This window comes from Phytophthora parasitica (genome assembly GCF_000247585.1).
Source record: "Phytophthora parasitica INRA-310 unplaced genomic scaffold supercont2.1, whole genome shotgun sequence".
NCBI lineage: Eukaryota > Oomycota > Peronosporomycetes > Peronosporales > Peronosporaceae > Phytophthora > Phytophthora nicotianae.
Genome location: NW_008634126.1, coordinates 2,733,510 through 2,753,188, shown reverse-complemented (window position 1 = coordinate 2,753,188; position 19,679 = coordinate 2,733,510). Strand labels below are relative to the sequence as shown.

Here is a 19,679-nt window from a genome sequence, read left to right as displayed (position 1 = left end):
GGTTATTTCAGTGGCGCCGCCTCAATCGGCGGGGAGTTGAGGGTTGAAACACTCGCAATCATTGCGTCAGCCCTCTGCCTCGTTACTATACCTGCAATGCAGAGGCTCCAACGACTAATACATCTGAATTGGTGACCTGATTGACGTTGCACGAGAAGTTGCTTCAGCTGCGGATGGCGGGTGCGTTCCACGTGAGTCAACAGTGCAACAAGGCGAAGCATTCAGACACGAAGCGTGGCATAGGGAACTTGAGGATATCTGTAGGGGAGCGGCGATTTAAAAAATTAGTTTGCCAACACTTGCCTAAAACAAAAATATAAATGAACCACCTGCATGTACGACTTTGCCTATTTATAAAACCTACTGGCGATTGATCTGAGCTCTACAGTAAGCTTGTACTTGTGAAGTATTATTTTAAGTATTAAAATAACACGCAGAAGTGTCCTCCAATAGCGAAAACGATGTCATCGTTGTAATCGATATCGCCACCTCTGTTGTGGCCACAGTTCATGCACTTATGTTAAGTATTTTAGAAGTACCGAATTTAACTGAATAGAAACCCTGCACATATTCGCGTTTTTTTTGGTTCAATGAAATAGCCCTTCACATATTATACCCCGGTCTTGCTAGTTTATTCAGGAGCAATGTGAACTTACGTTCAAGGTTTTAACGAGAGCTGTGAAGCACTTTTAAGCTATTAGATGAGATAGGGATGCTGGCACGGCCCGCAAGTGGTGGCATGGACTTAGTATACAAAGTTTACGTGAATGTATCGATCAAAGTCGAGCTGCAAACTATTCTAATATTTTTTAGGAAAGGCCTTTCCGGAATTGGACCCCCCCTTTCAAGTTGATGACTTGTGAGGGGGGCTCAAAATATTAGAAACCTGGGCACTATTCGGTGAAATCCGTTATTTTAGAACGGCTACGTTCTAAATAGTACCTAAAAGGGGAAAGTTCAAATGTCATTATTGAGAGGGAACGTTATCCCCATTTTTCACTGAGGCATGGAGGGTGAAGGTGATAGTCGCGTGCACTTCTCGGAGGTGAGCGACCCGTGGTCCAGCTCGCGGCATGTGGCGGTGCTGCAGGCGCTTGACGCCGTCGAGAAGGTGCGTGCATGTGCGCATGGTTGCGTGATTACCAACCGCCAATTTTTTTTTGCGGCACTTAAAGAATTACAGTTTCAGACTTATCCATTTGTTGCTGGCACTAGAAACTGGTGACGGCGTTGCGTACGGCAGCCACAGCCATGTCGCTCATGGCGCCACGTGTGGCGTCTGAGGAAAGCTCATCGCTGGCCTTCAACTCGACATGTACCGAGTTTCTACAGCTAGTCAAGGAGATCCACACCGAGTTGGCCAACCACATCCACTTGGTCTCAGACTACCGCACCTTTGCACGTAGCACCTACGGTGCCGAAAAGGACATGGAGATCTGCCGTGAGAAGGTCAAAGTAGTGTCCGAGCAGCTGCAGACATTATCGCGCTTCCTCGAGGACCATTACACGCCCGAGGAGAGCTAACGAGCTCTCGGCTGGGACCTGGAGGCCTCGCAGTATTAATTTCACATCAAGTAGATTGCAAACTCTTTTTCTAGTTGCTGCTGGTGGTCGTTACTGCTGTCGGTATGTGGCGGAACTTAGCGAAATGCTTCTGTAATTGGACGCGCAAGTGGTGCTCACGCTGCGCCTCCAGGATGTCCATTTCCTCCGTCTCGTCGGAGTTCTCTCCTACTCGTGTTTGGACTTGCAGCTAGTACAGAATAAAAAAAGAGTTCGTTAGACGGATTCAATGAGAACACTACCGCTAATCACACCTCAGGAACGTAGTCGCGTGCTGCTGTCTCGACATTTTGCTCAATGTCATTGAGAATGCGATCAGAATCCGCTTGCTCGAACTGTTTTCTCGGAAATAATGGGCGATACCATTGGCGCTGGTAAAATAGGAGAGCAAGGTGACTTCGATGATCTTCATCGCCTAATAGAAACTCAGCGAGCATCGTGCCATCATCCCCTCGTTTGTCTTTCCATTCGAGAAGTTCGTCTACTGAAACCTCGAATAACTCACCAATTAAAGGAGCCGCTCCCTAGGATAGCGCACAAACACACAATACGTCGATTAGTACGAAGGTATACACAAAACAGTCAAGTGGTTTTTTTACCGGGTAGTAGTGCGAAATAATGAATTGGATACTAATCGCAGCGGCGTGCCATTTTAGTGAGTGAGGTCGCTCAACAGCGAGCACAAATGCTAGAGGAGTCAGGAGATCATATCGATCCACCTGCCCAAGTAGTTGCAGTTAGTGCCACGGACTGGTGTTTAGAGTGCCCGACGTACCAGAATCGGTAGCATGTTACGGTTCGAGTTCATTAGCGTGTTAACGGCTTGGGAAGCCGCAGTGAACGCTGATCGGAGGTGGGCATAGGTCTCATGCTCTGTGGTATCTTCGATTAAGGCGAATCGCTCCTCAACTTTGCTGGAATACAAGTAAACATTCCGACGCACAATCGTGAGCAAAATGTGTTGGAAGTGAACATCAATTCACTGACGGATTGACATACGCATCCAGTGCCTTGGCACTGTCTCCAACCAGGCGAACGAGCTTCTCACAAATAGTCTCCTGTTGCACCACTGATCAGTAAGATTGCATCCAAACGTACACACGCCATGACAAACCTGTAAATGTTTCGATTGCAGTAGAGCGTGGAGAAGTTCGAGGCTCTCATGCTGAAGGTAGACATCGGCCGACTCGAGAAGGGACAGACAAAGAGGTACAAGATCGTACTCCTTCCGTCGTCGATACTCGGGGTCAAAGGAAAATGATTTTTCGGAGATTAACTCACGAAGAACCTGAATCGATGTTCCTAGTTAGTACGATTTCTTCTAGTAAATTCAAGAAGACGCCACTTCACCTGTGCTCCAAAGAGTCGAAGACGAACTTCAGAGTGCCTTAGCATGAATGCAACTGCCTCGTGAGCTCGGTCCAGACTGTTAGGGTTGCCTACGAGCTGCTCAAGAAGGATCTCGCGACAAAGAGTCCACACACGCGACTCCGCTTTCCAATCATTAATCTCACCACTAGCCAAAACCCCGCGAATCACAGCTAGTTCGCCATCAAGACAACTAATGTCCTCCTTGCATTGCCGACTCATCTTGGAGATCCGCAGGATGATGCGAAACAACGTTTCTCGGTCGGTGACCGACACAAGAGGTGTTTGGGAATGAGGGGCAGTCCCGTAGATGGCCACAATTTTCAACACCAACTGAAGACCGTCAGCATGTTGGAACTCTCGATAGTATTCGTGCGCGTTTGCTGACCCGAAGACAACGTGAAGGCAAGCCACTTGCTCCGTCAGCGCAAAACACTTTACTTTTCCTGGCTTACTCGTGGCATTGCAGGTATCGTTGCTGGTGCACATGGCGCTTGCTACTGTTTTATGCATCCACGACAGGAGACGTGGCAGAAAGAGAGCGATGTCTGCGCCGTATTCGCTCTCGAGCTGTCCACCACCATTCTGTGTAGGATCAAAATTGCTGCAAAACCATTCGAGGAGCTTCTTGCGTTTACTTTTAGAGCCTATAAACAGAAGTCAGTGGATGCGTGAGCAAAAGATATGAGGATGATCGTATCATTCCAAGCCGACCACGAGCAATAGTTGTGCTTACACACCTTCATCCCAGTCATGGAGAAGCGTGCTCATTTGTCAACCAGATAAAACGTGATACGACGTTTCCCGGTATAGTGATGCTATTTGCGAGGTAAGTACACGCCTCCTGCTCGTGAAACCCAAGTTTCAGGTTCCGGTCGATAGAGTGGATCAACTCGTCGGGGTGGACTTGGACTGCGATCGTCGAAAGCGTTGTGAGTCCATTTGCGCTCCACTGAGGCCAATGAATGCCTGTGATGCGATCTAGAAGGTGGAGAACTCGGACTACGGTGCCGCCCTCGACTCCTGCTACGACTTCGGGAGGAGCTCCAACGAGTGGGACTGTCGTCTCCACGGCTTCGGCTTCGGCTGTGGCGGCGCGAATAACCCTTCCTGGGTATGCTACGGCTTCGGGTCCGATTTCTGTGATGGGTGCGGCGGTGTAGACGTCTGCCTCGATCTTCGTCCAGCTACCAGGAATACGCATCAACAGCAGTCAGCGTCTTGCACGACATTAATGCACTCCAACCAAGCGTACCTGTGGACGGAACGGATCTGCCGGCGGCGGCGTGCCAACAAGCCGACCCCGAGGGCTCGACGATCTCGACCTATCACTACTCTTGTCTCGATGGTGTTTGTGCTTCTTTTTGTGTTTGTGCTTGTGTTTCCGCTCCTTCTTCCTGTCCTCTTTCCGCTCGACCTTGGATCTCTTGCGACTCTTTTCGTCGACTACAACTTCTACATCGCGACCGAACTCGTCCTTGCGAAGCACCTTCTTTTGAGCCGGATGTCGATCATCCGAAGGAGGCGAGGACGGGTCCGACTTAGATCCGTGAGCAGGCGAAGATCCTTTGTTCGCAACACTCTCAGAGCTAGCGGTCGTCGTCGCTTTGGACTGGATGATCTCGCCGCTGCAATCAACACACGCACGCGAATATCAATCAAGCAATATCGCACACATACGTCAGCACATGAAGTTGGCAGACAACGCACCGCCAGTTCCGCAGCCCCTCAGAGCTCATTGCTTATTGATGATCCGGTCACAAAAGCATAAAACATTAATCACAAACTGGATCAAATCTTTCCCTAAAAAAATCGTATCTAATTGAAGGCCACAGCAGCACCGCTCCCCCACACCCAAAGAAGGAGCAACCACCAACACCAAGAGCAACAGCCACCGAGCACCTTATCGCCGGCCGCCGCCATGAGCAGCCCTAGTAATGACGACGACTTTGTCACCATAACCACCAAGCACCGCAAGAAGCAACAGCAGCCTGCTGCCCTCGGTGACACAGCCAACAAGAAACCCCCTACGGCCAGCAACGGCGCCAGCAGTAGCAGCAATAGTAACATCTCGCTGCGGCCGCGTACGATGTTTGCCATGAAAGGCCGTGGCCGTACTGAGTCCGAGGGATCCGCCTACCGTCCGCAATGGTCCAAGGATGGCGAGGGTTTCGTGTCGGCGTCCTCGGGCGGCCCCACGTCCTTTAAAGACGCGGCCACAGGAGGCGGACAGAGCGATGATCACCGGGGAGAGCGCCGCAAGAGTAAAGTGCTGCGATACACTAAGGAAGAGCTACTGGCGCTGCATTTCACAACCACCGAGGCGCCCAAATTCCCTCCCGAGACCACAGTAGCCTCGGAACACAGTCTACCACCCGTCAGCACGCTTCCCTTCGACTACGAGGAGATCTACAAGCAGTGGTCACTCAACCGCAATCGTGGCCGTGGACGCGGTCGTGGCAACGCACCGTCTGGAGGCCAACAGGGCACACGTGGACAACAGGAACGAGGATCTCGAGGGGACGACACGGAGGGAGCCAAGCAGAGAGATGAACAGCGACACAACGAAAGAGACTCGACGTGGGAGCGTGGTGCCAAGATCACGGAAGGATCGCACGGAGACGATGTATGGGATGATGTTCTGGAGCCAGGAGCGGATAGCAATGAAATGGTATCGACTTATGGAACGATGATATCTAGACGGCTGGATGGCTGATGTTATTGTTATGTGGAATGCAGGACCTGTCAAGTATGGCGGAGGCGGCGGAGAAATTCCGACGAGAGATGGATGCGATGCGAGAGGAGCTCCAGGGACCGAAGATCGATCCGGTAAGGCTCAAGCCAGCGTCAGAAACCTGGTGCACTCGGATAACTGATGACATGTTGGTTTATTAGGACGAGATTAAGGACGATTTGGATGCTTTCGACAAGAAACTAGAGGATGCTGCGGCTGCTGGACAATTTGATGACAGTGATAACGAAGAAGTACAATGGGATGATCCTGCTCCTGATGAGCAGCTCAATTCTAGCACAGCTAATGATCCATTGGAAGATCGCGAGTCGAATCTGCTGGGTCGTCAGTCTAGTGGGAGCCATCTGTTCGATGCGCTGGAGCCTGCAGGCGAACAGCTTGTGCTTGAGGAGAAGAGTAGCTTCTCTCTGTCTCAAATGCCGGTGGATGAAGGTTTCGGCGGCTTATCGTCGCTACGACTGGAAGTGGAGGACGAATGGTTTTATCTGGACCCGCAGGGATTACAGCAGGGTCCGTTTAAAACAGCAGAGATGCGGGAATGGTTCGAGGCTGGGTACTTTAAGCCTCATCTACCGATTCGTTTCGGTCGCGAGGGAATTTTCACTCCCTTGGCGAACCAATTCGTCCACGGACAAATGCCTTTCGCTGCCCCACCGTCGCGTATGAGTGATATTGGAGGAATGCACGTTGATCCTCGTCAGAATGAGCAGCAGCGTCTATTGGAAATGCAGCGTGAACAACAGCGCCAACAGCAGCAGCAACAACAGCAAATGATGGAGCTTCAGAGACAACAACAACAGCAGCGGATGATGCAGCTGAACCAGGAAGAGAAGATTCGAATGGAGATGCAACGTCTTGAAATCGCCCGTCAACAGCAGCAAACGCAAGTGTATCAGCAGCAGCAGATGCTGCAACATCAACAAGAGCAGCAGCGTCAGCAGCAACAACACCAACAGCAAATGCTACTGCAACAAAGTTCGTGGCAGCGTAGCCAGCGCGAAGGTATTATGAGCGCATTAGGCATATTTGGAGGGAACCAAGACGCCAACATGGGAACAAACGACAACTTCAGATCGGACGGTATGCAGATTCAATTCCAGTCCGACTACCGCACTCAACACCAGCTGAACATACAGAATACTCAACCTCAAGGCTCAATGTTCCTGAATGATGAAGTACAGAGACGTGACCAGGCATTCTGGCCGAATGCAGCTCCGGAAATGTCTGGTTTAGAAAACCCAGCAAGCGCTGTGGGCGAATTGCAGTCAGCACGGCCGTTGAGTCCAGTGGCGCCGGAATCTACTGAGCCTCCTGCACCGAAGAGCCCAGCTGCCGCCCCCGTGGTTGATGCGTGGGGAGCTAGACCAAAGTCCCCGGACCGTCCGTCACCAACACTGTTCGACATTCAGAACGAGGAGAAACGTCGTGTTGCCAACGAAGTTCGCAAAAAAGACGACCAGACCGATATGCAGCAAGAACAACTCAAGGCCGCATCTCCTATCAAATCGCCTCAGAAGGAACGGAAGGCTGAGAAGGAGACGGTTGCGAGTCAGTCTAAAAAGAATGGCAAGAGTGTCAAGACTGAGACCAATGCATGGGCTACTAAGGCGTCGACTGATAACTCGAAGTCGCTCAAGGATATTCAACAGGAGGAGCAGCGTGAAATGCTCAACAAGATGAGTGCTGACAAGGGCGACAACGCAAATCTCGCGCAAATGGGAGCACAACTCAAGATGATGCTGGGCGTAGACTCGACGGCTGTGGCACCGAACGCTCCTTCGCCCCCTGCACCATCGCCCCCCGCTCAAGTCCCGACAACCAAGGCCGCACCAGCTCCTGCTCCTGCAGCACCAGCAGCAAGTCCGTGGGGCACACCTGCTGTAGTGACGAAAAGCAGCGCCTCCAAGTCAATGCGCGATATTTTGGCTGAAGAGGAGCGTCTGGCACAGGAGCGGGCTAAAGCCAGTGAGAATACACCGACCAACTCGCACTGGATGAATATCGTGGCGGGCAACAAGGTCGCTGCAGCAGCCATCCCCAAGCCATCCCGGTCAGTATTGGGTCCTGTTCCGGCGTCCGTGCTAAAGAGCCGTCAGCAAATTCGTGCTGCCAATGGAGCCGCGAAACCTTCGCCGCCGAAGACCGAGAGCGACGCATCATTTTGGAACTTTGGAGCAGCACAGAAGGAGTCTACATCCACCAGTGCTCAAGTGGGCACTTCGAATGCTTTCGGCTCAAAGAATGTGTCGTCGGAGTTCATGACGTGGGCTCTGAAGCAACTGAAAACTATTGACAGCAACGCGGATGTGACGTTGCTGGAATACTGCGCCACAGTAGAGGACCCTGGTGAGGTCCGCGAGTATCTTGCGGCGTATTTGGGATCGACGCCCCGTGTGTCCGCTTTCGCCACGGAGTTTATCCAGCGTAAGAAGACCCAACACAGCGGCAAGAAGTCGCCGGGCCACCTGGACGCCCAACAGCGTGCGTCCGAGACGGGGTCGTCGAACAAGCGGGGTAAACGCCGCTCGAAGGGCCAAAAGATTGATCCGTCGCTGCTGAACTACTCCGTGGGGAGCTAAGTGATGCAGTAAGCAGTGACGAGCTAGTGAGTTAGTCGCGTGGTAGGAACAGGCTGGACTGGACAGTACCAGCAGTCATAGGAACAAACAGGCCACCTCTCGGTTTCCATCCTAAGTGAATCGGAGACGACGACGAAATGTACTGCAGGTCGTGAGTGGGTTGAGCTGCTGCCGTTGTGTTGGTGTTCATGAATGGGTTGCACCACTATGTTAGACTTTGCTAATTTTGGACTATTCTAATCGTCGAAATTCCAGATTAGAATAGTTCTAAATTCCAACGTTAGCGTGGCGCCTGTGCAGGATCGCAAGGGCTACAGAGCGTCATTGTCAATGCATCTGCGAAGCTACAGCTCAGCACTATAATTATCAAGCACCTCCCATGTATCGAAGGCGATTTTTAGATGGAAACCTATTCTATCTCCGTTGATGCATCTTGTCCGCTTGCATGACCGGGAATAGCGGCTCGTCCGTTTTAATGGTAGCAGCTCATTCTCGATTCCGCTTGAGCAAGTGCGGGAGGAAGCAGTGACCGAGACCAAGCGACTGCCAGCATGCGCTATCGAGAGGGGCTCGTATTGCTCCTGGGCTCGACCATGGGATGGAGTCCGGTGCTTGGGACTACAACCACGTGGCCAACGACGTGCTCGGCCGAAGCGGATCAGGTGTGGCAAGCCACTTGCCCAATGCGCACGGCAAAGAACACCAACTACGTCTCGCCAACGGGAATGACATCTGCACAGATCAACGCTGATGAGAACAATGCCGCTGTCGCCTACAAAACAGCACGACAGAGTGCCCTCAAGTTGAGTGCCGTAGCTGGCAATACTGCTATGTCTGGAATGCGCAAGAAGAGCGACAACTGGTACAAGCAGTCGTTGGCGAGTTTTTCCACTTATATCTGCGTGAAATCCTCTTCGGAAGCTGAACTGGAGCGCTGCGTTGACCCCTCAAGCAGCGATGCAGTGCGCGACATCAACGGCAAGTGTGTTGTCATGCTTGACGTCGACTCATGCAACAGCAAAGGGAAATGCGAGCGTCGGAGCAATTGCAAGTGGGACGACGTTGTACCTGGCGGGTCGGAAGCTCGTCGCCAGCTTTTCACTGATGCAGATGTTACTACTGCAACCAAGTGGATGTCAACGGGTTATCCTAGCTCATTGGCGCCTTTCGTGGCCCCCGGCACAGTCATGGGTGTACTCACGGCGTTGGGCTGCATTGGCTTCGTAGTGCTTCGTTGCGTCTTCAACCGCTGTGGTGGACGCGAGCCCAACGAGAAAGGATATACTCGCTGCGATATCATTATTCCGACACTCACCTTCCTAGTGTGCTCACTGGCAGTCTTCATCTGTATGGTCGTCACAGCAGCACTAAACACCAACATATCGGATGGTGTCGAAGATGTGCTGTACTCGTTGAAGGCCACTCTAGAGAACGCAAACATCTTCGTGTCCAACCTGCTCATTCCGCTGAACAACGCCACTATCGAGCTTACTGTTGCGTCAAAGGCGGTGAACACTCAGCTCAAGAACTCCGACTGGATTGTTACGGACGGCGCTACACTTAGAAAGATGATTGCGGACTTCGGAAGCATTTATTACAACCACGGAGCATTCCCGACGCTGACCTGCGATCCCGAGACAAGCGAGACGTTCTGCTTGGCATGTCCTGACAGAGTGTGCGGCTCTCCAGTGACATTCTTTGTCAACAACACTGCTGCTGCTATCTCTGCTAGTAGTGATGTGGTTGGAGATACAGTCAGCTTGTTGCAAAGCTCGTTTGTGACCAACGGCAGTGCTCTCAATACAACGTTGCGCACGGCAGTACGTGATATGACGGCCTTGGGTGCAACAACTAACAGCTCCATGGACATCGTGGACGTACTCACCACCACGTTCAACGACTTGTCCTTCTCCCGCAGTGCGCTTGTGGTTTGCGTCTTTTTGTTCGGAATGATCGCGTCGATTGTGGGCATCATTGCCATCGTCAAGAACGCATGCACCACCAAGGCGACCAAGTGGGTACACTTGCTGCATGTCAGCTGGTCCCTGGGTGTGCTAGTGTGTGTGCTGAGCTTCGTCCTGTCGGCATCTCTCCTCGCTGTCGGTGCCGTGTGGTATGATTCGTGCGAATACATGAAGTTGCTGCACCAGGACATGTCCCCGTACGCATCGACACAGATGGCGTCAATGACTAATGCCTGTTTCAACGGCAGCAATATTCTAAAACCGCTGGGTCTTGACACTCCGCTGTCATTCTCGTGCAACGTAGAAGATGAATACAAGGTTCTCCAGGGAGCAGACACGACGAGTCTGCCGACTATCATCTCGACGTACGGCGAGATCGTCTCCAACTTTGATCTCACAGACTTTAGCTTTAACTCGACGAAGGCGAGGAGCCTTGTGTCCAAGCTTTCTACAGCAGCAGAGGCTGCCAAGAAGAAACCGGCCGTGAAGTTCACTCAAGAGAACGTCTTGACGCCTTGGCTGGCATACAATGAAGTGGCTACCTCCTATGGCTGTACCAACAAGACCAACGACGAGTTGCCAGTGTGTTACATGACGGGTCTGTGCGAGTCCGACACAACAGCCAAGACTACTTTGCAAGCCTCTTGTCAGCTCGCCTTCTACGAGGCCTACGAGTACTTACTAGCCTTCGACAAGGCAAGCACGATGCTGGACGAGATGCGCGAGGTTCTATTGGGCGATACGGGCAAAACGTTCCCGGACCAGTGGAACTACACGGTCTCTATCAACGAGTTTGCCACCAATTACTTTACAAAGATCACAGCTCTACAATCTGGTCCATTGTCGAAGATGCTTGGGGATGACGGAGCTGTGCGCAACCTGCTGACAGCTGTGGAGCAGGCGCGTTGCTCAGGCGACTGCGCATGGACGAATCTTTCGTTCGACGCCATTAACGAGGCGCTCTGCAACAATGTTCTGGGCACGACGCTGGCCATCTCGCTTTGCGCGCTGTTCCTGAGCCTATTCCTATTGCCACTAATCATCTCGGCTATTATCCTGCAGAAGCGTTTGCGCGGAGTCGCCAAGGGCACATACGACCAGCTGGAGGCGAGGCTGCAGGAGCTGGAGCGCCGTGCCAAGCAGCAGAAGGCGGAAAGCGAGGGTCTTGCTGGCGGCGACGGTGCCAAGCCGGCGGCGGGTGGTCTCAGTGCGCTCGGTGGGCTCTTCAAAGGCAAGAAGGTTCAGCAGCCTACCAGCCCGTAAAGCTACACTTCAACCACTTCAACTTAGCTACAATTGGCCAATATAAAATGCATTACTAACCAATCAGCGGCGTTTCATGTCCATGTTGAACCGCTGCATTTCTACCAACCAGGCACAGTTCAAATCTGCCACAAATTGATCGTAGTGACGACGATGGCGGCTACAGCTCGCGAGGTGGTTGTCCTGGGCGGCGGCATCTCCGGACTCACGCTGGCCTATTTCCTGCGTCAGGCATTGCCTAAGATTGTGGCCGACGCCACGCGCATCCGCGTGCTTGACGCCAGCGCCACGCCAGGCGGTTGGGTGCAGACAGCCAAGCGTGACGATTTTCTGTTCGAAGAAGGACCCAGAGGCTTCCGCCCGTCGCGCAATGGAGCCGAGATGTTGCGACTTGTGGAGCAGTTGAAGTTGCAGGATCAGATGCAGGCTGTAGACCCCGCAGCTCAGGCGCGCTACATTCTGCGGGATGGCAAGGTGGAGAAGGTACCGACAACGCTCTTAGAGGCACTGCGTTGGCCATTGTCGATGGCCGTAGCGCGTGCGGCGTTGCACGAACTGTCTGTCAAGCCAGGGACAACGGAGGACGAATCAATATACAAGTTTATATCCAGGAGGTTCAGTCCGTTGGTGGCCGAGCGACTACTGGACCCCATGGCTTCGGGCATCTTCGGTGGCGACATCAGGAAGCTCTCAATACGCTCGTGTTTCCCCATGCTGGTGGATTTGGAGAAGAAGCACGGCTCTGTGGTGAAAGGCATGCTCTTAGGTGGCTCCAAGGGTGAGGACACACTACTGGATGGCACGAACAAATCGGCGTTCGTCAAGAAGCACGAGAAGTCCGTCAGTGTCAGCTTCACTGACGGTATGGGTACACTGATCAGTGCACTGGCAGACACTATCAATGATGACCCGATGGCAGATCTGCAACTTAATACGAAGGTGACGAGACTCGAGGTTCATGGACACAATAACGCGTCGTCTAAGGGACCACGTTTTGTCGTGGAGAGCAAGGACCCTACATCCGGTGAGATCCTGGAGCCTATTAGAGCCTCACACGTATTTTCTACGATCCCTGCTTGCTATTTGTCCCCGGTAGTGAAGGATACGGCACCTGGCTTAGCTGAGGCACTGAATGAGATCCAGTTCGTGGACATGGGAATGGTGCACGTCGGATACAACGAGGAGGTGTTGACAACCGACGGCTTCGGGTATCTGATCCCCACTTCAGAGCGTGAGAAGGTTCTTGGTGTAGTGTTTGACTCCAATACTTTCCCTGTGCAGAATAAGAGCAATATGCAGACGCGTCTGAGCGTCATGAGTGGCGGCGCGCACTTCCGTGAGGTGGCGTCATTGCCCAAAGGAGAACTGGAGCGCCACGCTCTGGAGGCCTTGAAGCGACACCTCGGTATCTCTCAGAAGCCCGACTACGTGCGTGCTCTGGCCATCACGAACGGAATCCCTCAATACCACGTGGGCTTCGGTCAGACGCTGCAACGTATTGAGAAGCAGGCTGCTCGCAACACACCGGGTCTGTTCCTGGGTGGTAACAGCTTCTACGGCATTGGACTGGCCGATTGTGTGACTCATTCCAAGCAACTGGCACTCAAGTTTGCAAAGAGTATCTCCTCTTAGAATAACGAAGTAGGTTGGTGCACATGCACATTTGAGGATTGTCCACTGCGATGAATAATGTACAGGCTGCTGTCGTTGTGGGTCATTGTGGTCGAATGCTATTTACACGGAACGCCTCCTCACTATAACGGTTTTGGCGTTGAGGATTATCAATCGATCAATATTGAGAACTGTAGACTGCCTCGCACTCCAGCATAATGTCGCGGACAGTGCCATCCCGGGCACTTGATCCTGTCTATGGTAGGCTTGTCGCCATGCTTGTATGTCTGTCATGTTGCAGCTAACTCGTTTGCGTCGTCTACAGACACGGTGTACACAATCTCCAACTCGGGTGGCTCTTTCCGCAAAGGCGTCTACCGAGCATCTTCCAAACCAGTAAGCACAAGCAGCATCATCAACAACCAGAATCCAACAGAGGGCAGCCATCTCATTAGCGGAAGTGAACGTGTCAAGTTTCATCGAAGACCAGTGTTGCCGCATCTACAAGCTGAGCCGCCAGAAGTGTTGCTAGCTCCTGTGTACGTTGTACCCACACTCCCAGTCCAACATCGAGATGCAAAAGCATCGACGTCTCCCCACGTCGCAGCTGAAGTGCTCGAAGGAGCCACGCGGTCGGTGGGCATCCAAACCGTTTATCGCGACTCGGAGGCGCAGACAGATCCCTACACACCTGACTACACTATCCAGAAGACTGCAACTGGTATAACACCCGAGATAGCAACGCTCGTGGGGCTAAACCATGCTCGTGGACAGCTCCCGATTGGTCAGGCTGAGCTGGAACTCATCGAACGGAACCGCAAGAACCGCGCTTTCGAGGCCTCTTTACCGCCAATGACTGACGAAGCCAGCTTCCTGCTGCGTAAGGCAATGTTGGAAGCCCAGGAGACCCGTGAATGGGTATATCGCGAAGCTGAGATCGACGCGTTCCATGATCAACGTGTAGCTCTACTTGAACAAGCACTTGCAGAGCGTGAGAAGGAAAACGCCTTCCTTTCGGAACAGCGACTCGAAGCGCTTCGTCAGCGAGTGCTTCATGAGAAGGAAAACGCGCTAGAGGCTATTCAACAGGAGCGAGTGGCAGCACTGAGGAAATTGACCAAGAAAAGAGCTCAAAGACAGCACGAGCGTGGATTCGGAGCCTCAAAACCAGAGCGTGGACGTGATATCATTGCAGAATATGCCAACTTCGGTTCCCAAGTGTATGCTCCTATCACTCGAGATGGCAAGGCTGGAAAGATCGAAGTTCGTGAATCCGGCATCGGGAAGACTCAGTTCCTACAGCTGGATGCCTTACGAGAACTTGAGAGTGCTCTACCTGCACGCATGGTACAACCTGCAGCGGGCAAGTACACGCCCCGTGAGAAGAGCGGTCGTACTGCTAAGGAAAGGAAGCAAGCGGCTATTGAAGCTCACCTTCTCAAGATGGAGTCTATCATCAACAAGAACAAAGAACAGAACGAAGCTGGCGGCTCAACTCGCAAAGCTCACCAGAACGTTAGCAGTCCCCTGTCACGACGGGCCAGCCAGAGACAGCAGCAACTTGTGCGTCCACCCACCCCGGACTACGCACTTGCTCACGTCGCTGACGCACAGGAGAACGACGTGGAGGACGCAGTGCGTTTACTACAGAAATTGTTACGTGGTCGTGCTGTTCAAAACATGATGTTCGAAGGCAAAGAGAGACGTACAGAGCTTATTGATGAGCTGCGTGCAGCTGACGAACAACTGGCATTGCAACGTCGCAATGCGTTTGCTCTCTTCCAAGGATCCGGCACTGAGGCGATCGACCGTGTGGCCAACGCAGCGAAGACACGCGTGGAGGGTGAAGTGGTCTCTGAAATGCTCGACTTTTTGTCAAAAGAGCTCTCTCGATCGCGTGAGATGGCCAAGATGCGGGCGTTCGTGATCAAGGCGACTGAAGAGCGACGTGTCCGTGAAGTTGAGGAAGGAGGACGACGGCAAGCTGAAGATCTGTTGCGTGAGCGTGAAGACGAGGTGTTCCGACGTGTGATGCAGGTACATCAGGAAACTTCTCGCGACTTCGTGAACGATATATTGGAAGAGATTGCACTGGAGCAATCCCATGCCCAAGCTCTGAACGAGCTGCATATTCGCAGTGCTGGCGTAGACGGAATTGTGCTGCAGCTTGAAGATGAAATGGACAGTGACGAGACCGTAGTACGCGAACTTGTTGCAAGCTTCTTACTGCCGCATGTTCAGCGGCAGCATGTACGCCGCCAAGTCACACTAGAGCAGAAGAAATATGTGACTGCAGCTCACGCACTTCTCACTGAAATGGCTGCAAATATGAGCCATCCTACTCATACTAGCGGTACTGAACATGCAGCGTAAGCTGAATGAATACATCTGCATCCACAAGTGCTTTAACAATACCTTTTGTTCGCATTGTGTGTTAATTTTGGTTGATGCTCTTACATCTTGTGCTCATTTGGCACCGGCAGAAACACCAGTGCCACCTCCAGCAGACTTGAGGAAAGCATCAAGATGTTGTCCTTGATACTTGAGGAAGTCCAGCTCTTCTTTAAACTTCTTCTCTTGCAGGGCTTTGCGTTCGGCTGCTCGCTTCTCGATGACCTCGAGTTTGTTGGTGAGCTCAGCCACTTTGCTCTCGCCCTCCTCTTTGTCACGCTGAAGACTGGCAATCTGCTCTGCGAGACCTCCCATGCCATCTTCAGCCTGTAGTTGTTTCCGGACCCCAAAGGTCAGACTTGAGTCGTAGAGCGTCTTGTAAGCATCCGTCGTGAGTCGGAGTTCATCTCGAACTCGCAATAACAGTAATCCTCGCTCCGGACAGTTGAGTGTCACCTCACGGATCAATTCGTCGAAAGCTTGGCAGTACAGATCCTCTCGAACAGGACAAATGCCACTTTCGCGAGCTTGTCGCTGTAGTAATTTGGCGTCAAGAGCTTCCTGCAACTTCAGCACATCGAAGCGAGTCGAGGGCACACTCGACGCGTATCGAAGCCAGAAACCCGAATTCTCCTCCGACCACATCCTGCAAGCAGCAAAACCGAGAGGTTAACACAGTTATTGGCTATCCTTTAGATCAATGGTACCGTACTGAGGTGGTAAAATGGCATTTAGGATATCTTCGACCCGTGCAACTCCATCGGAGCCTTTGCCATTGGAAGTGGATCCAGCGGATTCATTTGCTGCTGCCACGACAGTTGCTGCCGTGATGGAATTCGAGGAAGATCCGGAGTTGGCAACACCCAGGACCTTCTTTGGTGGATCGAGCGTCTCGCCCGTAAAGATTGGCTCACCATACTGCACAAGCGATTCAGGAGGAGTCGGTGCCGCCATCTTGGATAGAATGCTTTTAGTACTAGTGAGGAAATGTGTCGGCTAGCAACCGTCCGCGTCCGTTCACGGCAACGTCAACACTAATAGGTCTTGCTTGTAGACTACGAGTTCTAGCATTAAGGTGTATCCTAGTGACGCTGGTTCGTTTTTGCAGCTATGAGTTCCTGCTTCTCCCGGCGCTTGTGCGCTGACAGCTCTTTCGATAACTGCTCTGGGTTTTTGTAAGTATCCTTTGCCCCGACCTTGTGTCGCCATTTCTCGCTGTTGGTGAGTCGCGCTGCTTCCAATGCTACAAACTGCATCAAACATAATCGACTTAGCAATTTTTTAGTCGTATGACATCACACCAGTCCACTTACGTGTTCCTTCCGAAGTTCCCTTGTCAGTTCGACTGACTGGTTCCAAGGTCTAGCGTCGCGCAAGTCTGGGTGGTTAGGCAGCTCCTCTGTGCACTTAGCGATTCCCTGGAGTATCATTGTAATCCATCATGACCCCGAATGACTACGGTATTGCAGCAAATGGCGAACTTACTTTCATCACGCGTTTGTCCCCGAATGCTTCACCGACGTATTCGTCCTTTAGAGCCACTTCCAGGATACCTGTGTTGAAGCGGTTTGATTTAGGTTTATGTGTCGGGTTCTTCTTTGGCAGCTTCTCGGCTCGGTAGTTGTAATTAAACATGTGCGCAGGATTTCGCTACAAACGTCAAATACACAGATTAGTGTGACGCACAGATCATGCAAGCAACACGAACAGCTAGCGCACCTCAGCGTTGACGTTGGTGCGCTTGTAGCACTTGCCAGTCATCTGCATGTTTTCCCAGCTCGAAGTTGATTGATCCCATTGTGGCTTCTCCGATGAAAGAATGCGCGATCGAAGTGTTTCCACCATCTCCAGCTTCGCTGCAGCCTTGTGGGGGGCTGTATCACCCGGACCAAATACTCGCTCTTCAAAAGAATAACTCATAGGAGTATCCTTACCACCAATGCGCTTTTTCGCGTGCAAAGTTCCAGTTGTGAGCGAAGAAACACCAGTATTCTTCCCGCTATCTACAGCGAACTTCATTGTCGCTGGCTCACCGATGCTGTCTCCACGTCACCCCTGCACAACACAAAGCAGATTTGGGCATAGGGTCGAAAATATACACGACGTTAGGACACGAGATGCAGTGATCTATTACCGTCAACAAGTCTTGGATCGATCCACTATATTTGGTCTGATCAGTGCTTCACATTACCGGAGATGCACTAGCTCAAGCTGACTCGGTAGCAGCAGCGCCAGTAGTTTGAACTTGCTGGGCTTGTCGAATGCTATTGCGCTCGGCTTGAAGATGGCGACACAGACTCTCGAGCTTCTTGACCTTCTCTTGTAGCTTAAGCGTCTCCTCAGCAGATGCTACCTTCTCTTGAATAGAAGCAATCGCACCGCTGTCGTACGCAGCGCACTTTGTTCTAAGCGCAAGGTTTTCCTTCTCTAGCTTCTTGGTCGTTTTTGCCATCTTGTCCATCTCTTCACGGAAGGTGGTGAACATCTGATTGCTCTTCGTCAGTGTTTCCTGCACCACATCGAACTTCTCAGAGTACGAGTTGAGTTGCGCTTGCAGCTCCATCTCGCGATCCGAGAACTCTTTCGCCTTGTCAAGGGTGATTTTCACCTTCTCCGCCTCGCGAGTGGTGAGCTCCACCTGGTGTTGCAGCTTCGTCTCTGCAAGCTGGACAGTTAGGTCCTTGGCTTCTAGTTGACGCTGGAAGTGTTCTTCGCGCACCGTGTACTGCTCCAGAAATGTCTTCAGTTTTTGCTGAAGGCTGCGTATTAATGCAGACAAATAAATAAGTTAGAAATACTTAGGTACGATTCGTTGGTAATAGTTCATAACACAACGTACTTTTCGTTCTCTTTCAACGAAGCCACGTAGTCCTGGCCCTGTTTGTCCATCTTGGCACTCACATCTTCGATCGTTTTTTGAAACTGTGCTGACAGTTCGCGCCTGCAATTTAACAAATAGAAATTATTTTGAATTGAAATAAAGCTCAAATACAGCAAGATATTATCAAAATCCCATCCATAGCGTACCTCTTCTGGTCCTCTTCGTCAGCGATACGACGGCTCTCACTCTGTATGAAGCAGATAAATGTTATCGTGAAAAAAACTGCAAACAACTAGTGACTAAGATCCACATACTACAATGAGTTTATTCTGCTTCTGCAGCTCACGACAGAGCTGCTCCAGCTTGACTTTGGACGTGTTCGTCTTGACCAGCTCGGTGCTCACTGTAGCAAGCACAGACGCTAGTAAAACACATGAAACAACTCAGCAATGCAAAGGAACATATACACACCTGCACTCTTGCGCTGCTTCAGGAGGATGCACTTGGCGTTCAGCTCGCTGATCTTCTTTTGCATCAGCTCCAGCTGCTCGCTCTGTCATAACTCCCGTCAGCCTCACAGCTTCACAGCCATCACCTCTATATAGTCATAACATACCGCCTGCGTGATACTATTGACGAGCTCTGTCACCTTCTCCTCTGCAGGCATGTCTGCCTTCTGTTTCAGAGCTTCCGCTTGATTCTTCAGCCTCATCGCAAGTGTCTCGTCCTGGTAGATTCCCGAGAGGTCAATAGGAGCCTCAAGATTCTCATCGCCGCCCACTTCAATCTCCGCGATCTTTCCCGCCAGCAGTTCTCGCAGTGCATCCTCGCGATTGGCCTTGGAGTTGCGCTTGGAGTGGACGTGGTGGCGGCCGGGGGACGCCGCGGATGATGGCGATCGTTTGAGCTCCCCACTCTTGTTCGCGTCACACTTGCTGGTGCGCTTGCTCTTGTGCTTATGCTTGAGATTTTTGGTCTCGCGGCCCAGCTGCTTTAGCTCCAGACTCGGGGGTTCCATGGTGGTGCGCGCCTGCTCGTCCGACATCCTCCGGTTGGTTTGGGCGGCTTTTAGTTGATTCAAAATTTGGAAGTTCAGATTAAAAAAAAGTACTTCTTATCTGAATTTCCAAATTTACATTCTAAAATTCTAGTTGCAGAAATTCCGCTAAATCTACATCTACAACTTGCCGTGATTTCATCCGTTCGCACACAGTAGCTGGTACGTGTACACTCTGATATTCATCTTGTGCAGAAAACATTCCGACAGGCATCAGCACATCTTCAAAGTCCTCGCAAGTTGAAACGATGAGGAGGCCACACGACTAAAAAAAAAGCAAACAGGGAAATTAATTTTGCACGAGTACTAT

The 19,679-nt window shown here is 51.7% G+C and overlaps 10 protein-coding genes across 10 annotated transcripts; 5 read left to right on the top strand and 5 right to left on the bottom strand.

Moving 5' to 3' along the window:
* The first annotated feature begins 970 nt into the window (after nucleotides 1-970).
* Nucleotides 971-2,009, top strand: PPTG_00717 (hypothetical protein). Its single transcript, XM_008892174.1, has 2 exons — nucleotides 971-1,111; nucleotides 1,216-2,009. Exons 1-2 carry the CDS (start codon nucleotides 1,007-1,009, stop codon nucleotides 1,522-1,524), a joined length of 414 nt encoding a protein of 137 aa, XP_008890422.1. The 5' UTR covers nucleotides 971-1,006; the 3' UTR covers nucleotides 1,525-2,009.
* PPTG_20783 (hypothetical protein) lies at nucleotides 1,595-3,702 on the bottom strand (the record flags this gene model as incomplete). The annotated part of the gene is made up of 8 exons (XM_008892982.1): nucleotides 1,595-1,753; nucleotides 1,818-2,087; nucleotides 2,163-2,282; nucleotides 2,339-2,477; nucleotides 2,563-2,621; nucleotides 2,678-2,851; nucleotides 2,914-3,578; nucleotides 3,672-3,702. The coding sequence occupies 8 exons, from the start codon at nucleotides 3,700-3,702 to the stop codon at nucleotides 1,595-1,597; spliced, it is 1,617 nt and encodes a 538-aa protein (XP_008891230.1).
* A 47-nt stretch (nucleotides 3,703-3,749) lies between these two features.
* PPTG_20782 (hypothetical protein) lies at nucleotides 3,750-4,670 on the bottom strand (the record flags this gene model as incomplete). Its single annotated transcript, XM_008892981.1, has 3 exons — nucleotides 3,750-4,118; nucleotides 4,187-4,559; nucleotides 4,642-4,670. 3 exons carry the CDS (start codon nucleotides 4,668-4,670, stop codon nucleotides 3,750-3,752), a joined length of 771 nt encoding a protein of 256 aa, XP_008891229.1.
* Nucleotides 4,671-4,764: 94 nt separating this feature from the next.
* PPTG_00715 (hypothetical protein) lies at nucleotides 4,765-8,507 on the top strand. The gene is made up of 3 exons (XM_008892173.1): nucleotides 4,765-5,602; nucleotides 5,671-5,760; nucleotides 5,827-8,507. The coding sequence occupies exons 1-3, from the start codon at nucleotides 4,853-4,855 to the stop codon at nucleotides 8,260-8,262; spliced, it is 3,276 nt and encodes a 1,091-aa protein (XP_008890421.1). The 5' UTR covers nucleotides 4,765-4,852; the 3' UTR covers nucleotides 8,263-8,507.
* Nucleotides 8,502-11,561, top strand: PPTG_00714 (hypothetical protein). Its single transcript, XM_008892172.1, has one exon. The coding sequence runs from the start codon at nucleotides 8,814-8,816 to the stop codon at nucleotides 11,487-11,489; it is 2,676 nt and encodes an 891-aa protein (XP_008890420.1). The 5' UTR covers nucleotides 8,502-8,813; the 3' UTR covers nucleotides 11,490-11,561.
* An 81-nt stretch (nucleotides 11,562-11,642) lies between these two features.
* On the top strand, nucleotides 11,643-13,121 carry PPTG_00713 (protoporphyrinogen oxidase; the record flags this gene model as incomplete). The annotated part of the gene is made up of 1 exon (XM_008892171.1): nucleotides 11,643-13,121. One exon carries the CDS (start codon nucleotides 11,643-11,645, stop codon nucleotides 13,119-13,121), a length of 1,479 nt encoding a protein of 492 aa, XP_008890419.1.
* Nucleotides 13,122-13,318: 197 nt separating this feature from the next.
* PPTG_00712 (hypothetical protein) lies at nucleotides 13,319-15,507 on the top strand (the record flags this gene model as incomplete). Its single annotated transcript, XM_008892170.1, has 2 exons — nucleotides 13,319-13,361; nucleotides 13,426-15,507. 2 exons carry the CDS (start codon nucleotides 13,319-13,321, stop codon nucleotides 15,471-15,473), a joined length of 2,091 nt encoding a protein of 696 aa, XP_008890418.1. The 3' UTR covers nucleotides 15,474-15,507.
* A 59-nt stretch (nucleotides 15,508-15,566) lies between these two features.
* On the bottom strand, nucleotides 15,567-16,445 carry PPTG_00711 (hypothetical protein; the record flags this gene model as incomplete). The annotated part of the gene is made up of 2 exons (XM_008892169.1): nucleotides 15,567-16,137; nucleotides 16,204-16,445. 2 exons carry the CDS (start codon nucleotides 16,443-16,445, stop codon nucleotides 15,567-15,569), a joined length of 813 nt encoding a protein of 270 aa, XP_008890417.1.
* Nucleotides 16,446-16,538: 93 nt separating this feature from the next.
* Nucleotides 16,539-17,510, bottom strand: PPTG_00710 (hypothetical protein; the record flags this gene model as incomplete). The annotated part of the gene is made up of 4 exons (XM_008892168.1): nucleotides 16,539-16,741; nucleotides 16,805-16,909; nucleotides 16,977-17,141; nucleotides 17,211-17,510. 4 exons carry the CDS (start codon nucleotides 17,508-17,510, stop codon nucleotides 16,574-16,576), a joined length of 738 nt encoding a protein of 245 aa, XP_008890416.1. The 3' UTR covers nucleotides 16,539-16,573.
* Nucleotides 17,511-17,697: 187 nt separating this feature from the next.
* PPTG_00709 (hypothetical protein) lies at nucleotides 17,698-19,357 on the bottom strand (the record flags this gene model as incomplete). Its single annotated transcript, XM_008892167.1, has 6 exons — nucleotides 17,698-18,250; nucleotides 18,331-18,432; nucleotides 18,519-18,559; nucleotides 18,627-18,715; nucleotides 18,784-18,865; nucleotides 18,929-19,357. 6 exons carry the CDS (start codon nucleotides 19,355-19,357, stop codon nucleotides 17,698-17,700), a joined length of 1,296 nt encoding a protein of 431 aa, XP_008890415.1.
* Between the last annotated feature and the right edge of the window lie 322 nt (nucleotides 19,358-19,679).

What these genes read in the sequence shown, in the direction of transcription:
- PPTG_00717 (XM_008892174.1), top strand. Translation starts at nt 1,007, where the DNA reads ATGGAGGGTGAAGGTGATAGTCGCGTGCACTTCTCGGAGGTGAGCGAC. An exon ending in CGCTTGACGCCGTCGAGAAG is followed by an intron (nt 1,112 to 1,215) that starts GTGCGTGCATGT and finishes TGCTGGCACTAG; the next exon opens with AAACTGGTGACGGCGTTGCG.
- PPTG_00714 (XM_008892172.1), top strand. Translation starts at nt 8,814, where the DNA reads ATGCGCTATCGAGAGGGGCTCGTATTGCTCCTGGGCTCGACCATGGGA.
- PPTG_00715 (XM_008892173.1), top strand. Translation starts at nt 4,853, where the DNA reads ATGAGCAGCCCTAGTAATGACGACGACTTTGTCACCATAACCACCAAG. An exon ending in GAGCGGATAGCAATGAAATG is followed by an intron (nt 5,603 to 5,670) that starts GTATCGACTTAT and finishes TGTGGAATGCAG; the next exon opens with GACCTGTCAAGTATGGCGGA. An exon ending in AGGGACCGAAGATCGATCCG is followed by an intron (nt 5,761 to 5,826) that starts GTAAGGCTCAAG and finishes TTGGTTTATTAG; the next exon opens with GACGAGATTAAGGACGATTT.